Source organism: Leptosomus discolor, chromosome 7 (genome assembly GCF_034619465.1).
Source record: "Leptosomus discolor isolate bLepDis1 chromosome 7, bLepDis1.hap2, whole genome shotgun sequence".
Taxonomy (NCBI): Eukaryota; Metazoa; Chordata; class Aves; order Leptosomiformes; family Leptosomidae; genus Leptosomus; species Leptosomus discolor.
Window position 1 is genome coordinate 23,944,456 of NC_141397.1, and position 20,069 is coordinate 23,964,524.

At 35.8% G+C, this 20,069-nt stretch overlaps 1 protein-coding gene across 1 annotated transcript in view; it reads left to right on the top strand.

Moving 5' to 3' along the window:
* LARS2 (leucyl-tRNA synthetase 2, mitochondrial) overlaps positions 1-20,069 on the top strand; it is an 84,547-nt gene that overhangs the window by 31,511 nt on the left and 32,967 nt on the right. The window contains exons 7-11 of the mRNA XM_086467980.1: positions 7,914-8,021; positions 9,540-9,699; positions 13,573-13,677; positions 16,453-16,568; positions 17,582-17,865. Coding sequence (XP_086324106.1) covers positions 7,914-8,021; positions 9,540-9,699; positions 13,573-13,677; positions 16,453-16,568; positions 17,582-17,865 — 773 coding nt within the window. The remainder of the gene's footprint in view (positions 1-7,913; positions 8,022-9,539; positions 9,700-13,572; positions 13,678-16,452; positions 16,569-17,581; positions 17,866-20,069) is intronic.

A 20,069-nucleotide genomic window follows, 5' to 3' on the forward strand; every position in this document is an offset into this window, starting at 1 on the left:
AGATTAGCATGGTCAAAATCATTCTGATTCGAAGATCTATGTTTTCTGTTAGTACAGAGTAGCTGAGAAAAGGTAGAGAGCTAAGTGGATCAGGCTTTCAGTGAGTTGTATGGCTAGATTTCTGTTATCCACTGGATTTCCACTGAAGTTTCACTACTATTTATTTTGAAATTAAAAAATAGGAGGCACCAAGAGGTTGTGTGATAACTTAATCCTTACACCTTTTGAGGAAGGTTTGTATTTTTTTTCCCCCACTTCAGTTACTTTTAGACTTAGAGGGTTAGTATTCTTTAAGTGTGTTCTATTTCTCCCACTCCTTTTTTTCCAGTGAGGTCTTAATCTGCTTTTGGTATTTCATGGGGAAAGCCATTTGATTCTGGTCACCTTTTGCTTGCATCTTCAACGTTGACTATTCTGAAAAGTTTACAGGAATTCAAGACCAAATGTCAGAAAGCTCCACCTTCCTTGCCCTTTTTCTGCAACAAGGCTTTTTGCAGATCTGTTCCCTATTCCTTCCAGAAGTTATCTCTGAGTTTTCTTTAAGTTGACATAGTAGGAAAGCATGTTGAAAAAAAGATTTATTTCTGGCAACTCCTTTCCTGTGTGGCTTAGAGGAAAAATGTGAGTCTTTATTTCATAACCGTGTTTCATAGACAAGGTTCCATTTAAAATACATTTAATGAATTTGCTGTGCTTTAATTCTTCATGCAGATTAGCAGCTAGCAATAATGACTGAACATGTATGCATACAACTTATTTTCTTCTTGAAGTATCCACAAATTATTTTGTTGTAACTATTCAACCTATTTATAGTGTATATTGATGATCTTTCTAGTCATCTGTGTTCCTCTCTTTCACCCATTTATCATTTTATGTTTTCTCCTGTATCTCACAGTCTTAATAAAAATAAATACTAGTAAGGGTAATCTTCATCTGCAAAGCCTAAATTACTAGTCAGATAGCAACCAAGAGTTACATGATCAGTAATGGGCTGTGAAGTCATCTCGTGTGTTACAGGAGTCAGTGTTTCCTTCATACGTAGACTATTCTTTAGATTTCTGTCATGTCCAGAGGAATCATCTTCTGTGGATTTGCTTTGATTTCTTTATTGTTACGGCACCAGCTCATAGTCCTTTCCTGAAATAAAAAATGCAAACAAACAAAGCAATGTTGGCTCACATGGCAAGGTACCATTGGCAATGAATTTTTTTCAAAGGGTAAAATTATTGACCATGCTTTAAACACTTAGCAGGAAGCATTTTGGTTATGTAAAGTAATAAAGTAATCATGACCCATTTTTTAAACTGCGAAATACATACAAAATGGTCTAGCAGCTTTTATGGATTTTCAAATAACATTTTAATTGTCATTTTTCTTTTGGCAGATTTCTTTGATAAAAGTATAATGCCTTAACTGATGGCATTATTATTCAAATTATTGTCTGTGCGTTTAAGATGTTTAAACTAAAACATTTAGTTGCTATGGTTACCAAGCTGAATCTGTAGGCAGATTCATTGGAAAAATCTATCTGTAAATGTTAGTATTTTCTGTGTGTATCTGTAAATTGCTATTACGATGTTTTATGCGCAGTCAGCTGAGTCCTCAAATCAGAATCTGTAAGGTTAGCCTTTGCAGAGTCCCTGTTCTTCCTAAATGAATTTTATACAATATTTTTGCATATTTTACTTTTCAAAAAATCACCGAAATAACTGGAAAATAATTTTTTTTAAACAAAGTACAATAGAAACAACTTTGAAAACGTCAAGTTTTGCCTTAAATCATCTTATTTTTGGAATGACATAGTATATGTGTGTTTAATTTAGATACTGGGGAAAGTGACAGGGTCACTCTAATTTACGGTTGCCATACAGATAAGTAGTACTCTTTCTTAGTTTTGGTGGTGGGTTTGTTGGTTTGTTGATTTTTTTTATACAGACGTTTAGAGACAAATCCTCATAGAAGCTTAGATGTTTAGCATGGTGCTGACTCTGTGAAGGGAAAACAACAAACAATCTACCAGTTCCTCTCCAGCTTTTCTCTGGGTTTGCACTGCATGTGACAGCCCCTTTGTCTGGTCTCAATAGATTTGAAATTATTTAATGTAATCTTGTTTTGCTTGATATTTTTTATTTTCTGTTTTATTTCTGACATATTGAGCAAAATGGTAATGAAATGTAACAAAACTGAAGTACTGCATTCTAGGATGTTAAAGAATCTTGACAGTACTTTGGATTTCATAACATGACGTAATGCGTTATCATTGAAGAGAACTGAAATGCTGGCTCTGTAGTTTTTCATGCTTTATGTGTGATTTTTTTTTTTTTTTTTTTTTTTTTTTTTTTTGCTTCCCACACTGGGGGTCTAGCTCATAGTTGTCTTCTTCCAACAGAGTGGGCCTGATAAACCTCGCTTTGAAACTCTTCTTCTTGAGTCAGGCTGAGAGCTCTCTCCTGGACAGGGACCAAGAGCACCTTCTCCACAGCTTCCTTAGCACTTCATTAATAAAAAAATGACACTTGATTGTCAGCTTGGCAAGACAGAAAATTGTTTGTGGATATCCAGACCAGGCTGATCTTTTCACCTTAGTGTAAAAGCAGCATCACATTTCATGCTACAGCAATATAAATTTAAGTTCCTGTTGGTATAAGAGTAATCAAAACAGTGAATGCTCAGTACTACTAAAAATGATAGTGAATGTTTTAAAGAGCTTTTATATTTATGGAGTCAATTACTCATTTATCCACAAGCTACATTTCATTATGTTGGAAAGGGACTATCTTCTCTTTGGTAATTGCTACAATGAGAACAGCTCTGGAGAGCAAATCTGGAGAAGAATGCTGGCTTTACTTTTTGCTTTTGAGGAATCATTTCTTTGCCTCAGTCCTACGTAATCAAACCAGAGGTGTTTGTTGACCATAATATAGAGTAAAGAGAGGGGAGAGCTGCTGACAGTTCAGACATTCACGAGAGAGAATTTGAAGTATACACAGCATCTGTGTTATTGCTCCTTTTTGGTGTGTGTTTTCAGTATACTTCACACATGGGAAGTAAGAGTCAAGAGTAACCTATGATAGTACAGGCAGAAACTACTGAAGGTAAAAAACAAAACAAAATGAAAACAAGAAGAGATTAAATACCAGCAGTAACTGTACTGCATAATCACAGTTGGAACTGTTCAATAGAGTGCAAAATGTAAGTGGGCAGCCTAACTTTAATTTGCTTTACTTTAGTTAATATATTAAGTTGTATTAAATGATTTTGTGTAAACTTTAGTTTATATTTGGTTGCTCTTTTGGGAGCTTAATCAAACAAAGTGAAGTATTTAATTTTAATCGAAACAGATCTTGAATATTTTTTTACTCATCCTCAGAAACAAAGCTTTTTAGTTTTATTTTAATTCAGTAGAAGATAATTTTATTTTGCTAATGAATCAAATGCTTTTGAAATAAAACCCTTTGCTGACCTTTTAATTTTAGTCTTGTTATGTTGCAAATTTGTCAAACTTCATTAAAATGTCTTCGTTGAAAAAAGAGTAAACATTTGGCTTTATAGCTTATATTTCGATTTCTCACTTTATTTCATTTACTGTCATGGAGGAGTTGAAATACTCTCAGTAAGTATGAAATTAGTGGCAGGCATTGATCATACTAAAAATTTTAGTTCCTGAAGTTAGAGACTGAATTTTTTAGGTGCTCAGCAGAATCTTCCCTCTTTGAACTACAAGCTGGGGGGTGGAGGGGGGGCGGAGGGGCTTTTGGAGTTGAGATGCCCTTGGGCAATTCTAAAGCACTTCTGTTCTTTGTTTTTATGGACCTTTTTTGTCTAAAGATTGCTCAACTGAAGTTCTCTTTCTCTGAGTCTTCAGCAGACTAAACAGCTGTATATAAGACATCCATTTTCCACTTTCAAATGCTTTACTTCTAGTTTCACACTTGGTCGTAGTTGTCTGTGATGGATTTTCAGCACTCGTCTTGATTTTGTGACTGTCTGATTATCTGAGCTGGTTGACTTTCATCTCCTAGCTATGCCAGAATTTTCTAGGTGTTCTGAAAGAGTAAAACAGTCCTGTAAAACGTTAGTTCATCCTGAATCTTGAGCTTCTCCAGCACTTAAGTCAAACTTTCCTAAAAGTGTAAGAGCCTTGAAGTCATTCTCATCCCTGAACATAGGTTTGATTTCTTTAGCTTTTTCCCGAGTCTGCCTATCTTTAGATCTGGAAGACTGCCAAAATGTATTTATGCTTTGCCTTGACTTGTGTTTAATTAAGATGGGAGTCATTTCTTTTGTAATTAGATGTTTGCATTTGACGTTTTCTTCTCTCTTCCTGAGCCACGAAAAATGAAAGTAGAAAAACTCTGCTACCTAATGTTTCCAAGTTTCTCACTATTAAGTCATCATCATAAATTTGAAAATGGAGTTTATTTGATAAGCTTATCACTCTCTGCTTACTGGATTGTAATGCTGCCATTCTTTGTCCCTTGCAGAATCCAACATGGTTTTACTTTTGTGTATTTGCTTATATGCTGGGAATCTTCTTGTTGATTGTCTTTTTATTTTACATTATACGTGCCTTTAGGGGTCAGAATTTTTGTTTAAGGAATCATATCAGTAATTGCAAAATAATAATAGGAGCAGAATTCATTATACTACTTTAATGATTCAGAAGATGTTTTACCAAGCGCGGCAGTGATTTTAAAAAAGAACACGGAAGCAAAATTCATGTAGTTAAATATTAACTTTTCAAACGCTAGCTTATAATATTCAGGAATTTCTGTGCTAGCGTTGGTCAGCTTCAGTTCAAGAGTTTTCTGTACCCAAACAAGCTACATGTAACTTTTTTAACTTAATAATAATTTTAATGTATATTTGCAGATTTATGTTTTTTCAGGGTGTAGTGCAATTGGATTTGAAAACAAAAAGTTTTTTAAAAGAATTTTAAAAAAATTTAAAAAATTGCTTCCCTTAAGCAATTTTTAAAGCCTCCTAATTTGCACAGATGAATTTTGAATGTACAAGTGCATTCATGTGTGCAAGGATTAATATGTGTTTTTCTACTTTCCTGTTAGTGAGTATCCTAGATTAATTTACCATCCAGAAACACTTAATAACATGCTAGCAGTATACATACTGTATGTTTTTTGCTTCTGTAACACTATGTAAAGTCTTATTGTTTTACATGTTGTTCATTTTCTCTTCACCTGCTATTTGTAGCTTTGACAAGAAACCGTAGGGTGTTGAGTACAAAGAACAGAGAATCATAATTCCATGTTGAAAATTTTTAAGAGGTTTTTTCTTTTTTTTATCACGCTATACTGCTGTTCATGTGCATATTAAGAGGTGAAGGGTTTGTGTTTGCAAGCTCTGCTAGGCTGCCTCATCATGCAGAATAAGTTTTGTTGTCTTTGTTCAGGTGAAGCTAAGTCAAACTGTAGCCTATAGCTCCTAATAAGGCCAACTAACTAGAGTCAAAATCATTATCACACTGGTATTAAGGATCTTGATGTATTAATCCTGTAGTGAAAAAACATTTAGAAAGTTTTGCTGGCAAGCAATTAGAGTCTGCACAGCTTCAGTAGAACACATGCACATTTAGCTGCTTCTGCCAGCAAAATGTAACGTGGATTAGGATGGATATCCAAGCAGGAGAATTTATAAAAATATGCTAATGTGTCCAGCCAGTTCTGTCTGTATTGGCACAATTTAATTCTTTCTAAAATGCATGAAATTCTTACAAATAATGTGTACATGTATTGTGTGTCTCTATATCTATATATATCTCCAGTTATTTGTTATTCTTTGGTAGGTGTATAGTTACATGGATTATTCATGGCAGATAAAGCTTAGTAGTCTCTGGAACACTAAAATTAATGAGAATAATGAGAATTTGGAATTTTCTGTGATATAGTATGCTTGGAATTGTGAGCTAAAACTGATTAAAGTTACAGTATGATTAAAAACCTTCCTAAACCTTACCATTCTTTTATTTATAAATCATCAGGAAATTAATTTGATTCTTAAGGATGTAGAAAACAATAATAATTCCAAGTGGTGATGTAATATGATATATGAAGGCTGTACTCTTTGTTGTGTTTTGCATGATAGGTATACAACAGACCAGTAACTAGAAAGTAATTCTTATGTCTTTTATGCATCTCACTTTGAAAATATTTAAGAACGTACAACAGTTAAAAAAGAATTAGTTGTATATTCACTAATTATCTAACTACCCGCTACTTAATTTGAGGAGCACATAGTAGCTACTGTCCATCCTTGCAGATTCTTAGCAATTAATGAGATAATAAAGAGCTTGCACATTTGATGTTGGGAGTTACAGCTGAAGGAAAAATTATTCAACATGTTGACTTATTCTTAGATTTTTACTGTAATTGTTCAACATATCCACCATCTGTCTGAGTGACTCATGCCTCTGGCTGTACTTCTGCCAAAGTAAAGATTTCGGACAGTCATGGAGTATTCATAACAAAAATGTGAAGTGTTATGAAGTGAAAAATGAGATGAACTTTGAATTATCCATCCCTTTGTACATCTTCTCCTTTTTTTATAGATTTCATTTATTAAAGACATACTCTTCAAATTGTTTAGGCAAATATTAGTTGACTTTGAATAGGCTGTTATGCTTCCATGCTACACATCAGAAAGCATGTAAATATATGGATATGTCTCTTGCTGAGTATAAATACACATAGAAGTTATAGATTGTCTATTGAACCTTATGGCTAATGAAGGAGCCAACACTTAATTTCTTCTCTGCTGCATAATAGAATCATAGAATCATAAAATCATTTAGGTTGGAAAAGACCCTTAAGATTGAGTCCAACTGTTAACCTAACACTGTCGGGTCGCCACTAAACCACATCCCTAAGCACCATATCTACAGGTCTTTTAAATGCCTCCAGGGATGGTGACTCAACCGCTTCCCTGGGCAACCTGTCCCAGTGCTTGACAACCCTTTCGGTGAAGAAATTTTCCTAATGTCCAATCTAAACCTCCCCTGGCACAACTTGAGGCCATTTCCTCTTGTCCTATCAGTTGTTAGTTGTGAGAAAAGACTGACCCCCACCTCGCTACAACTTCCATTCAGGTAGTTGTAGAGAGTGATAAGGTCTCCCTTCAGCCTCCTCTTCTCCAGGCTAAGTAACTCCAGTTCCCTCAGCTGCTTCTCACAGGACTTGTGCTCTAGACCCTTCCCCAGCTTTGTTGCTGGTTGCTTATAATAATTATATTATTATAATATTTTTATATATATTGAATTTAATATGAATCCTTATTATTATGATTTGAGTGCTTGGGATTTTTTTACAGAATGATATCACCTAAAGATCCCACTCAATTTTACAGCCTGTTGTGCTTGGTAAAATATCAATATGAAATACAAAAAATAGATAGGCAGCTGGAAACTCCATTTTGCCATTTTAAGTCAGAGCTTTAAAATTTTAGGACATGTAAAGTCTTTTGTCTGACTGCCATCTCTAGGCTATTGTCTAGAACAACTAATCCAAATGTAGGCTTCATACCTGCAAACACATCTCTTACGTATTTGTAGTCTTGTTCAGCTCATTAGGTCACTTACCCTTCCCACAAGTTACACCCACTGGGAATATTTTCTGTGTTTGTATTCATCTAAAGATTTCATTCTGTGTTTAAGGTTTAGGCCATTCAAAAGGGAGGCCTCTTCTAATAACAAGGTCTCTAATAACAACGTACCTCTGGCTTGCGCCACATTAATTCTACTCTCAAAGAGAAGAATTTGAGGCAGCAGCAGTGTAAAACCACCTCTTCCTATGTTTTTACCAGCACCTTATCATTTTGCTATTAGTTATAATTAAACCCCTAGTCTTAATTTGTACGCTTACAAAAGATGAATGTCCTAATTCTTTCTTTTATTGCATTAGGCGATGTTTGATGCTTTGTCTGATCTCCCTGAGTGGTATGGTATAAAAGAAATGCAAGCAAATTGGATAGGTGACTGCACTGGATGCTGTCTTGACTTCTTGCTAAAGGTGAGTCAAAAATTTCAATGCTGCTATTTTGGTTGGGCTAACCACAACACCTGAAGTGAGTGATGGGAATGGATTTTCAGATCTAAAAAAGCTTGAAACCTACTAAAAGAGATTGTTATGTATTCATGCCCAGACCAACATATCTGAAGAACACACTTTTGGGTTGAAGAGGTACTCTCTGCTATCCTCCTTAGGAGAGTGTTTGTGTGTTCAAGTGCAACATCAGATACAAATTGGCTGTGTGGATTTCTGCCAAAATACATGCCAGCTAATAAGCATTCCTGAAAGCCAGGTCATTTAGGGGAGCAGTGCCAAGAGCAGTATAAAGTGGCATGGCACCAGTCAGCTGGGATCTAGCTGGGCTTCTGCTCCTCTCTGCATAGCACCTTCTCTGTCAGACCCAGGCTGACCTCAGGTAAACCACTTTACTTACATCTGTAATTTATTTCATTTTATTACATACAGTAATTAAAATAATGAAAACCATACAATTAGGTAGCGATGACCTACAAAGAAGTCTAGATGAAAAGAAAAGGAGAGGAAGGAAACCTCAAGAAAATTATAATTATCTACAGAAGGACTTCAGATTTTCCCATTTTTCACAAGAGATGCAAAAGGCCTCTTGAGTGATAGTGACAGAAGAGCTTTTCGGAGACCCTGATGGAATTTCAGCTTTATTGTGCTTCAAAGCTTTATTGTGCTTATTTACTCTGATCTAACGTTTTAAAAGTTACTTCTTATTTTAAAGTACTGAATTTTTGGGAACTTCAAATTGAGACAGCTTAAACTGTCTTAATACTTCTGAATGGCACACTGCTAGAAGGTGCATTTTTGTATTTAAGGTTTTTTTAGCAATCATTTCTGAAAAGGTGTATCAATAACTGTTGTAGAAAAGTCTCCATCTAAGACCCCCATACACTCCACAGTTAACTGACATAAAATGTAAAGTCTGTTGATAGTTCTGGGTGGTAATTCTTAAGCAGTCTTCTATTTTTATTACTCATGTTTTATGTGCAGTTGTTTTAATGTGGTGCCACCTTTTGTTATTTTATTCTTCTACATAAGTTGCAGCATTGACTTCATCAGAGAAGTGTGGTGGAAAGCCTGGTAGCTGAGAAAATCTTAAATTCTCTTTAGATTTCAGAAGTAATATCTCATTTCTTTCTTGGAAACAGTGCATGCATATTAAAAGTGAATAGAAGGATTCCAGGTTACTTAACCAGGGACTGAATCTAGTTCAGTAGCACAATGTAATATTACATACGGTTTTAGAAAAAAAAAAATTTGTAGATATATTTGGATAAACTGAGGCAAGACTGTAAAGCAACTTTCTCAAGGTCTTAAAAGTAAATTTTGTCAAGGTTTGATTCTGGAAACTGCCTATAGTGGGAATGCGTCTGGCTTTGTATTCAGAACTGTGTATTTCTACAGGGTGATGTAAATTTGTTAGTTGCATAAAAAGGAAGTGGAATCTAAAACCACTGCAATTCCAATGGGAGTTTTTCTGCTTTTTTTCAGATTAATGGTAAAGTAACAGGAGAGAAGCTATCAGCTTACACCTATACACCTGAAGCAATTTATGGAGCTTCCCATTTATATATCTTACCGACTCACAGAGTGCTGCATGGGAATAGCAGTCTCAAGGAAGTCTTTCAGAGGGAGTTCATCCCAGGGAAAGGTGACATTTTTCTCATACTGCATTTTGTTGTAGAAAAGTAACAGTTGTAGAGAATGATCTTCAGACAATGTGTGTCAAGCTGAGCAGGAGCTGTTCCTGTTAAGAAGGAGCAGGTCTTTTTATTCTTGGTATGTGTCAAACAGTATCACATCAGCCTGTCCTGGCTTCAGATGTGGTAAGAGCAGCTACATTAGAATTCTTCCTTTTATAATGGCTGTAACATTTTATAGTACATAAAAACATGGAACAGATTCTTGTTTCCTCATGTACCAGAAGTGAATAGTCCAACTCTAACTATGTCAGCCCATTGGAGAATCTCACGGCTATATGGTAATTTGACGTTAGCACAAAAACAGCAGAACCAACTCTTGCACCAACAGTGATCTCTTCCCGTCATATGGAATATAAAGAGAGCAGTAGATCACTAATACAGAGCAAAGTGGATCATGGATAGATAGCAAAATAATACTGTCCTGTGCAGATCTTTAGTTAATACGAGACTCTAATGGTGTAAATTCGGAGTATCCCTATGGAAGGCCATGACTTGTACAGAGGTTACAAATAAGTGGTAATTCTTTAATTGATGTTAACTGGTTTCCTGAAGGCTCTTACCACCCATTCCACCTATATTTAGCATCCCTGGCCTACTATTTTTTTGTTGTTTGGAAAACGTGAAAGTTACAAGGGTAAATACGTGTATACTGAATTTTTTCTTTTTCCATTTCAGGCTGGTCTTCAGTATTTATTTTTTTCCTCACTGGTAAAGATGAGGCTTCATTGTCTATGTAACACCCGATGTCAACAGCAATGAAGCAGGATTCTTATGGGAAATTGCGATACTGCACAGAACCTGCTTTATTTTTGAGTGCTTCATTTCTTAACCTTAAAAAAGTTTGCTTTTTGGCAGAAAAAAATGGAGCCTGAATGTGTTGAGTATGTAGAGCCCTTGTCTCAGAGCTAAGCAAAGCTTGGAGAATTTTTGTTATGAAACAAAGGAACAAATTCGCAGTTCTTGCCGAATTAAAGCACTAACCGCAGAAACGCACATCCTTGCATGTGCCTGTATCTTTGTTGGATCTTGTGCTTTAAGTCAAACCACACAAGTGCAAAATTTGTTTTTAATAATGACAACAGTATATTTGTTTATATTGGTTTTATGTGGAAATACTTGGAAGGGCTTTTTAGTGTCTTTAATCAATAAACTTCACCTTTTGGTTGAGCTAAATTAAGAAACTGTCATTCAGAATAATGACAGCCTTAAGTCCTTGAAAAAGAGGCACAATTTCAGAATCATAGCTTTGCTTTTGTTGTGTACTCCTGCTACTTGTAGGTATACTTATATGCATTCTTCAGCTGAAATTGAGTGATATTTCTTACTATTTCTTGAGCATTTCAAAGCACAGGCTGGTATTTTCCAAAGAAGTGAACATAAAGGAGAATAATTTTGACATGGACTTTGATTTGCATTTCAGCCATGGTACATATGAAGGGCCAACAATGGCATTTAAGTAAAAAGAAAGTTTGGATGGCCTTGAATAGACCATATTTTCACATTAACCAGGATTTAAAAAAAAAAAAATCACCAGTAACATTAAAATTTTAGTTAATTGTAATTGTTATCTTTATAACAGAGATAGTCTTATCACTCCCTTTCTTCACTGTGTTCTCATTTAAATATTAGGAGGGTATACTTTTACATTTTCTAGGAGAGGGGAAAAAAAAGCTGTTGTAGGGCAAAGTAGCTTAAAGTTCTAGTACCTTTACTTTTGGAGTTCAGTTCTGTGTTTTAGGCTATTATTGTTTAAATAGAGATGAGGAACCAGTTTTCAAACATTCAATTTTAGCGTAGAAAAATTTATGTTAATTTAGAATCTGGTAAGTCTTCTAGTTTTGACAGTGTGAGTTGTCTGAGTTAAAGATTTGACCCTTACAATCATTGAATGGTTTGGGTTGGAAGTGACCTTTAAAGGCCATCTAGTCCAACGCCCTGCAGTAAGCAGGGACATATTTAGGGTTCTCATAGCCCCGTCCAACTTGACCCTGAATGTTTCCAGGAATGGGGCATCTACCACCTCTCTGGGCAGCCACTGTAAAAAAATTTCTTCCTTGTATCTAGTCTGAATCTACCTTCTTTTACTGTAAAACCATTACCCCTTGTCCTGTTGCCAAGAGGCCCTGCTGAAAAGATTGCCCCCAGCTTTCTTATGGGTCCCCTTTAGGTACTGGAAGGCCACAATAAGGTCTCCCCGGAGCCTTCTCTCCTGTAGGCTGAACCACCCCAACTCTCTCAGCCTGTCCTCATAGGGGAGGTGCTCCAGCCCCTGGTCATCTTCGTGGTCCTCCTCTGGACTCACTCAAGCAGGTCCATGTCTTTCTTGTGCTGGTGACCCAGAGCTGGACGCAGCACTGCAGGTGGGGTCTCACCAGAGTGGAGTAGAGGGGGAGAATCCCCTCCCTCGACCTGCTGGCCACGCTTCTTTTGATGCAGCCCAGGATGCGACTGGCTTTCTGGGCTGCGAGCGTGCATTGCTGGCTCATGCCCAGCTTTTACATTGTTCATTGTCTCATTACAAAACTATGCATATGTTCTTTTACATTTGTAACTGTAACATCATCTCTTTACAGCTAGTATAATAATGATGAGAGCAAATGAGCACAAGAAAGAGTGCCTTCATAAACGGAAGTTATTCTTTTGGGTTCAAGCATAAAATTAAAATTATTGCTGGGTGGAAGAAAGAAGTTATTTTTAAAAGCACACTGTCGTACCCACTCAGCTTCCTGTTCATGAGCCTTTTTGGTTAGTTGCTTTTAAAGAGTGAAATGATTCCTTTTGTACTTTTTTAAAACAGAGAAGGAAAGCTATGTGCAGTTTGTACGTGAGAAATTTTCTTAGAGTATGGGTATCTCGGACACCTGAAATTTGAAAAAATAGTAATCATAAATAAATTGTGCTAAGAAGAGTGGTGAGATGTAGTAGCCCTATTCTCAAAAATGCTGTTACTTTATTTCAAACAGATTTTATGTCTAAGACTTTCCTCAGCTTAGCTGTGAAGATAGGTGAAAGGAAGCTCTTAGCATTTTATCTGTATTTTAATTGTTCTAATTATTTTCAATATAATCAACTTAAAGGCACTGAAAAAATTACAAACAGGTCCAAATTGATCTCTGGGGTTTGAGTCCTCAAAACTTGGAGTATTCAGATTTGATTTTCTTCTTGTTGAGCCACCCAAGCTACAGATTGTAAGTCAATTTTAGTTTATCACAGTTCTCATCCTTGATTCTCTCCTCTTCTCTCTCCCCTTCCCTGTGGACATTGGGTTCCTCATCTCTAATATGAATATGAATATTCTGTTTGGAAATCAATAGTAGGTTATTTAGGCCTTTTTTTTTTTTACACTGGTCAATATTTCTCATGTTTTGTAGTTCTTCTGTAAGAAAGCAAATTATAAGCATAGGATATATGCTCCCCTTCAGTTTCATCTGAGTAACTGGATTTTTTTTGCGTAATTTTGTAATAACATGTGCTAGTATATGATTCAGGGCTTACTAGAGTCAATTCATACAATTTTGCAGGAGGCCTGCATTTTGGTCAAGGACTCAAATTTTTACTGTAATCCAAATCTTACTCTGTTTTTATTCAGGTGTTTCAGTATGTTTTCTCATCATGAAAATTTATGTCTGGTTTACTGAGGATTTTGATGTGTCTGAGCTTTTAGAAATGTGATTAGGCTTTTCATTTTCTTTCTTTTTCAAACAAGATTGTAATTTAAATTTCATGCATGTTTAACATAAACTGAGTTCTAATAGTAAGTAACGTTCTTAGTATATCTTCTGTCATATTTTACTTACCATGGTCATTACATTTGTTTTCAGACTCACTCACTTCAGTGACAGCTGTGAATTTGCTTACTGATCAGGAGATTCCTGTAGTCATCTCAGCCAAAAACAATTTTGAGAATTTTCTTGATACTAAAATAGGTATGTGACATTTAATGTGTAAGTGGAATAGTATAGTTTTTAGTTGCTGTGTTTGAGCACGAGATACTGTTGCGGTAGATCTTTGAACACAGTGACTCTCTTCTGGACTTTGAACTCTTTCTTCCTTCCTGTTCTTCGTTAGTGAAGAAGGAAGGGAAAAGTAGTTATGTGGCGTCTGTCTGGAGGGAAGAGATTTACAGGATGATAGATTTTAACAGAAATATTATAAAATCAGTACATTTAATGAGGTAAATTTGAGGATCTGCGTATTTTAGGACTGATTACCTATAGTGCATGTGTATTTGGCTGTCTCCTACCATCCTTAATCAAAAGAGAACTGTAGCATTGTTTGACATAAATATTTTGCAAACAACCTAAACTTTTACATTTTTTCGTGTCTTATGTTTACGTAAATTATGTGCATCCTTGTAGAGAAATGTTTCAGACAGTAAATGTACAAAACTTCCTGTTTGACTTTTATCTGCTAATATTTGTGTTGAGTCAGTAAATAATTCAAATAGTAATAATTCTGTTCAGGTAGTCTTGGATAGTTATCTTGGATCCTTTATCTCTAAAGGAAGCATTCCCATAATTTAAGGCACCTAATTTAGGATTGAGGATCCATAAGCAGAGGAGCAGAGGGGGAAGGGCTTTGCTAGAGGATACTCAGAATCGCCTGGAGCGCATTCTGTTCTCCAAGTTGTTGTATGAAGCAGCCTGTCTGACTCCCTTCCTGCAAAGTGAGCCTAGCCCCTCTACTTGGGTGGCTAAGTACTATACGGTTAGATGAGTGACTGTCCTTCTAAGAGAAAGTAGAAATGATACTAACTTTTAAAAATGGTGTCCATTTTAATCTGCACCCACCGAGCTTTCTCTTTACTCTTGTGCTTTGCTGTAGTCTCATCTCGGCTGCATTGAGCAGGCAATGTTCTATGCCAGTCCTACTAGGAAACAGTTATTTCTTCTTCCCCCTTTCCACTACCTTCCTTATCCCCTAGCTCCCTTTTGTTGCTTTCCTGTTGTGATACTTCTTTCCTTCCCTGGAGCTGCTACTTTTTCTACACCACTGCCAACATTGGCTGTTGCTGCAAAACAGCTGGGCTGAATAAAACCAGCTGACTATGCAAAAATGGCTTGGATGACCCTCACGAGGCTGACAGAAATTACCCACTTGGCTGTATACCTTACTTATAGCATGCCCACATCTTATACTTTAGAAATGAATATGGTTTTGAGAAACAGAACTTTTCCTGATGTAAGAGAGGCCAAATAATTGAGATACTTAATCTTATTTTTCATTAAAAGCTTCCAGCTTGCTCACTGGCACATGCTTTGGCCTTATGTCTGTTGGAAACAGCCCAGCTCTTCCCAGGAAGTTCTGGATGCCAGCTGTTGAGCTTTGCAAATGTACACTAATAGCATCATCTTTTCAAAAGAAGGAAGACCCAAAACTGGGACCTGCGTTTTTCCATTTGTAGAGCATATTGTGAAGCCACCTGTTGCAGGCTGCCGGGCTCTTTGACAAATTAAGATACATACATTACTTTATAATAGGGCCTTGAAATGGCAAGAGCGTACATCTGCTGGAAAGATAAAATAGCGATTCTGCATTTTGCTAGTTAAGGAGTTATTTGTCACGGGGGGGGGTTGCTTGGTTTTCTTTAGTTATCTGTTTCCAAACTTCCATACATTGACAGAGTTAATGTATAGCAGACATTTCATTGCCTGAACAAAAACAATTGTTACACTGGTTTTGAATTAAGTAGTTTCTATGTTAATAATTCTAATGTGCTCAGCAATATTGTGAGAGTTTTTGTCTTTAGTTTTCACCAACTTAATGTTGGCATTGGTTCATTGGAGTAAGTTTCTTTGCCTTTAAAGATGACAGCAATTGTGCAGAATTGTTCAAAATATTAGCTAAATTATTGTGAAAGGAAAAAATATGCAGAAATATGTATCTCTCTGTGGAAATAATAAATCTTTTAGTATATCAATGTTATTTCAGAATACATGTGATGATAAAGTTAAGAAAGTTCTTAACTCACCCTGAAAGGTAGTCCGCTAAAGTAGATCTACGATCTGTGTCCCAAAAAATAAGATGCAAAGGGAAAGATAGCATCAGGGGCCATAAGTACTGTGACTCCTGTAACTGACTTGAACAGCAGTAGGAAGTGCTCTCAGTAGTTACATTCTGAATAGAAAATTTGGGTTATTTGAATTGTTTTCTGGAGTTTATAAACAAATCATGCCTTTCATAATAAGTTAAAGGGATAGTAATGTTAGAGCCTGTTGTATTGTGGTACATTTTAATGAAGTATGAAATTAGAGATTAAATTTACTGTTGAAACAAGAGGACTATTTCACTGTTTCTCATATTAGCAAATAGATTAAAATTTGTATTATCTAAATATATTATTAAATATATTATTTAGATAATATAACTGTATTGAAAATTTTGTTATTTATCCAAATTTTGTAGCTTTATTTTTAGACTTTTTCAGAATCATCAAATTTTCAGCCTTTTCTGAGGGAGGGCATTGATGAACATTTAGATTACAAAGAAATGGAGAAATGTGTCTGTAATTTATTGCTGCTTGAATTTCACTGCTTAAAGAACATGAAAACATTTTTATTGTTCTTAGATTTTTAGACTCCTTTGGGCAAACATAAGTCATTATAAAGAGAGTGCATAGAAATAAAATTTTATCCTCAAACTGGTGATTGATATCCATGTTAGTCAATTCCAGAACTGATTTGTTTTTTCTCCCCTCCTAGGAATTCCTAGTACTAGTGCAGAAGATGCTGCAGTAGCTAAGAATCTGGGTATTTCTTTCACTAAAGTCATTGAGACGTTGCCAAATGGTTTGGAGAAAGTCATTAATTCTGCAGAGGTGGGTATGCAAGTATGGAGTTCTTTCCAACTTACAATAACAATGCAAACTACATCTGTTTCCTTAAGTGTGCCAGATATGATTATTGTATGATTAAAGGGATTTTTGGGTGGGGTTTTTTTAAGAATACGGGCAGGCTTTTGCTACGAAATTTCTAGGAATAATTTAATGGTGAAATATGTTGGCTCTTCTGTAGCAATAAAAGGAGTTTATTCCTTTTGTACAGGAGAGTAAGGTACAGTATTAGTCTGAGTTTTACAATGGAAACTGAATAATTAAACCTATGTTAAAAGTTTATTCTTATTTCATCATCTCAATAGATTTTTAAGCTAAATATTATCATACTAGTCCTTTTTCTACGTATTCACTGAAAGTTAGCCTTTATGCTAACTTATCTGTCTGAAGTGACATTGAAATCTTATCTTTAAATAAGATATATATGGTGTTATAGCTCTTGAAAAAATGCATTTGATAGCATACACAAAGCTCATACTCTGTTACATGACAGGCAGGGTCTAAGTGGTTAGGATGTATGTGAAAGCAAGAATAGAAAAACCTAAAATGAACAAGAATAGAAAAACCTCAAATGAACACAGGAGAAAGAAAGCTGTTTTACCACTCGCACTTCATGTCTCTACCTTGTGTTGGTGATATTCTGGAAGTTTCAGCATACAGCAATTGATTAAAATATCAACAGTAAATGCAAATATGTGCCAATAAAGGCTGAAGGGCTCTACAAGACTTTCTTAGCTTTGTTCTATTCAGACCATCATTATCCTTTGAGCAAGAGGGTTTAAATGAGTAGCTGGTACATGAATAATCTTGGATAGGAGGATGTTAAGCAGCGGGAAGGGGGAGATTAATACGAGGCTCATAAACTTTAACTCTCAGAAATTGTGTTTGTGACTTTTTTGTCTGTTCTTGCATTTTCACTGACAGCAAGTATAAATTTTTCTTTCTTCTGCTACTCTTTTTTCGTGTTTTTTTTGTTTGGTTGGTTTTTTTTAAATCAGATCACAGGCATGACTCGGCAGGAGGCTTTAAAAGCTATTACCCAGGAGGCCAAAAATAAAAGAATAGGTGGAGACCTAACAAGTGACAAATTAAGAGACTGGTTAATATCCCGACAGCGGTACTGGGGAACACCTATTCCTATCATTCACTGCCAGACATGCGGCACTGTCCCCGTGCCTTATGAAGACTTACCTGTGGTGTTGCCCAATGTAACCACCTTCACAGGAAAAGGAGCCTCACCTTTAGAAACCGCTCCAGAATGGGTGAACTGTTCCTGTCCAAGGTAAGCCCATGCTGCATTTACGGCAGACTGGGAGAGATTGCTTCGTACCTGCCTGTTTCTTGTGCTCTTTCCTTAAGTGTTGACAACTGACCACTCTGAGACAGGATGTAACTCCAGAATGATGTTTAGTCTGACCCAGAAGAGGGGATTTTTTCTTATATACTCTGTAAAACTCCTTTTTTTTGCAACACATACACCCACTGCTATTTATTGATAAACAAGCTGAAGCAAAGCTTACTGGTTTTAAGTTGGAGGGGAAAAAAAAAAGGGAAAACAGAATGATTTTCTCCCTGCCTCCCATTTCTTAACAATATTTCTCACTTCATTTACTGCAATCATTTTCATTATCTTTCGGCAGCAGAGTTCTTATAAAGCTTATAATGATTATTGAATTATGTCCTTTTGTTAAGGAAACTAACATCGTGTTCATTTTCTTAGCAATAGTACAACAACAAAGTGTTTCCTCAGCTATATAGTTCTTTATCATGAAGAATCACATTCACTGTACATTACAGATGACAGTATGTAATTTAGATTAAAGAAGACAGTAAGTATATGCATCTTGTCTATGCTGTTATCTTTATTGTTTCTAGTCTAGCTGTTTTAAGAAATAAAACAGCCTAAATTAAATAGTGAGAGATATGTCATGGCAATCAGTTGTCTAATCCTGAGGGCTGCTTAGGTACTCTGTACACTGGAGTTTGCATACAGGTTCTGCAGAAGGAACTGGTAGAACATGAGGTGTCTCAGCGAAGTTTTTCATCAGCAGTGCAATGCAATGCTGCTGCTAATAGACGGATCAAATGGGAAGTACATTATCAGACTGCCAGGCAGGGGAATCAGACATATAAATGGTGCTTGGGCTGTCATTGATAATGCAGCAGTTTCATAACATCTAACTTTATTTTAACATTTGAAGGGTAGAATATTGGTGTAGTTTTCATTTCTAATTAGGTAACTTACACACAGCAGTTCTGTGGTTTGCTGGGAACATGTATTTTAATCTTTGTTGATAACATGTATTTTATGTAAAACACATTTACTTCCATGTTTCTGCATAAAAAATTTCTTCTCAGTTATGCCTATTTAAATTACTTATCATAGTGTATTTTAAAGTGTGACTTTTGCAGTGAAGCCTTACTGAACAAGATCCCCAGGTTTAGTAAAATTCCCAGAAATGTCTTGTTCTACAATTCATAATTTCAACTGAAAAATTTTCCTGATGTGACTGAAAGTCACTGTCTGCATTCTTGGCTTCCTCCTGACCTTAATTCAAAAATGATTTTGTTGTTTACCAGACAACAATGTACTTACAACATATAGCAAATCCTTGTGGTTTCTGCATAGTTAGTGTGGCTGCCCTACTTAGAAGTTAATCAAGGGCACTTGTTTAGTCAGAAATAAAGGCTTACAGGATTAGTTTCTTAGCCTAAAATGCGGTAGTTTCCTGAAATTAACTTTTTTTTTTTTAATTCTCACCTTTATTTGTCTTCTTAATTCTCACCTGTTTGACAGCTATCTTCAGTATTTCTCATCCATATGTGTGCTACAGTTTCAAATCCTTTGAGCTATTACTTTTATGAGTGCATAGTCTTCCTTGGTTTTCCTTGCTCTGAGAAATTACATCATGCCTTTCTTCAGTCCTTCTCTCCAGTAATGGGGGGGTGTGTGTGTTTTAGTTGCATTTAATATCTAGAATTAATGAGGAAAGCAAGATGGAAAGATACAAAAATCTGTGAGTATTTGAGTGACAGTAATGTTAGCAATCATGAACGGGAGGAGATGCCCAAGTTATTCATTGTTATACAAGTCCAGGTAATTGTGTTAGTTGTCTGAAGATCGTCTAATGAGATTACAGTATTGTGCCTGTAATCACAGTATTGATATAAATTGTATACACTTTGAAAGATGCCCATGCTGTCTCTGTGTTAATAAGCCATGTCCATTTAGTGTACAGGCAACATCAGAGGCACAAAGCAGACATAATTACGGTTCAATGACTGTAAAGTATTCTTGCTTTTGACTGAAAAGCCATTCTGTTTCAAAGTAATACAGCATTATTTTACAATAGCCAAGTCTCTGCTTATATGTACAATTTAATAAAATGGTTATTCTATATTAAAAAGCAGTTGAAAGTAAAATTTCTTTACTACGTTATTCCTGTTGAAAGAAAAACTTGCTCGTAGAGAAGGATGCAGGGCAGA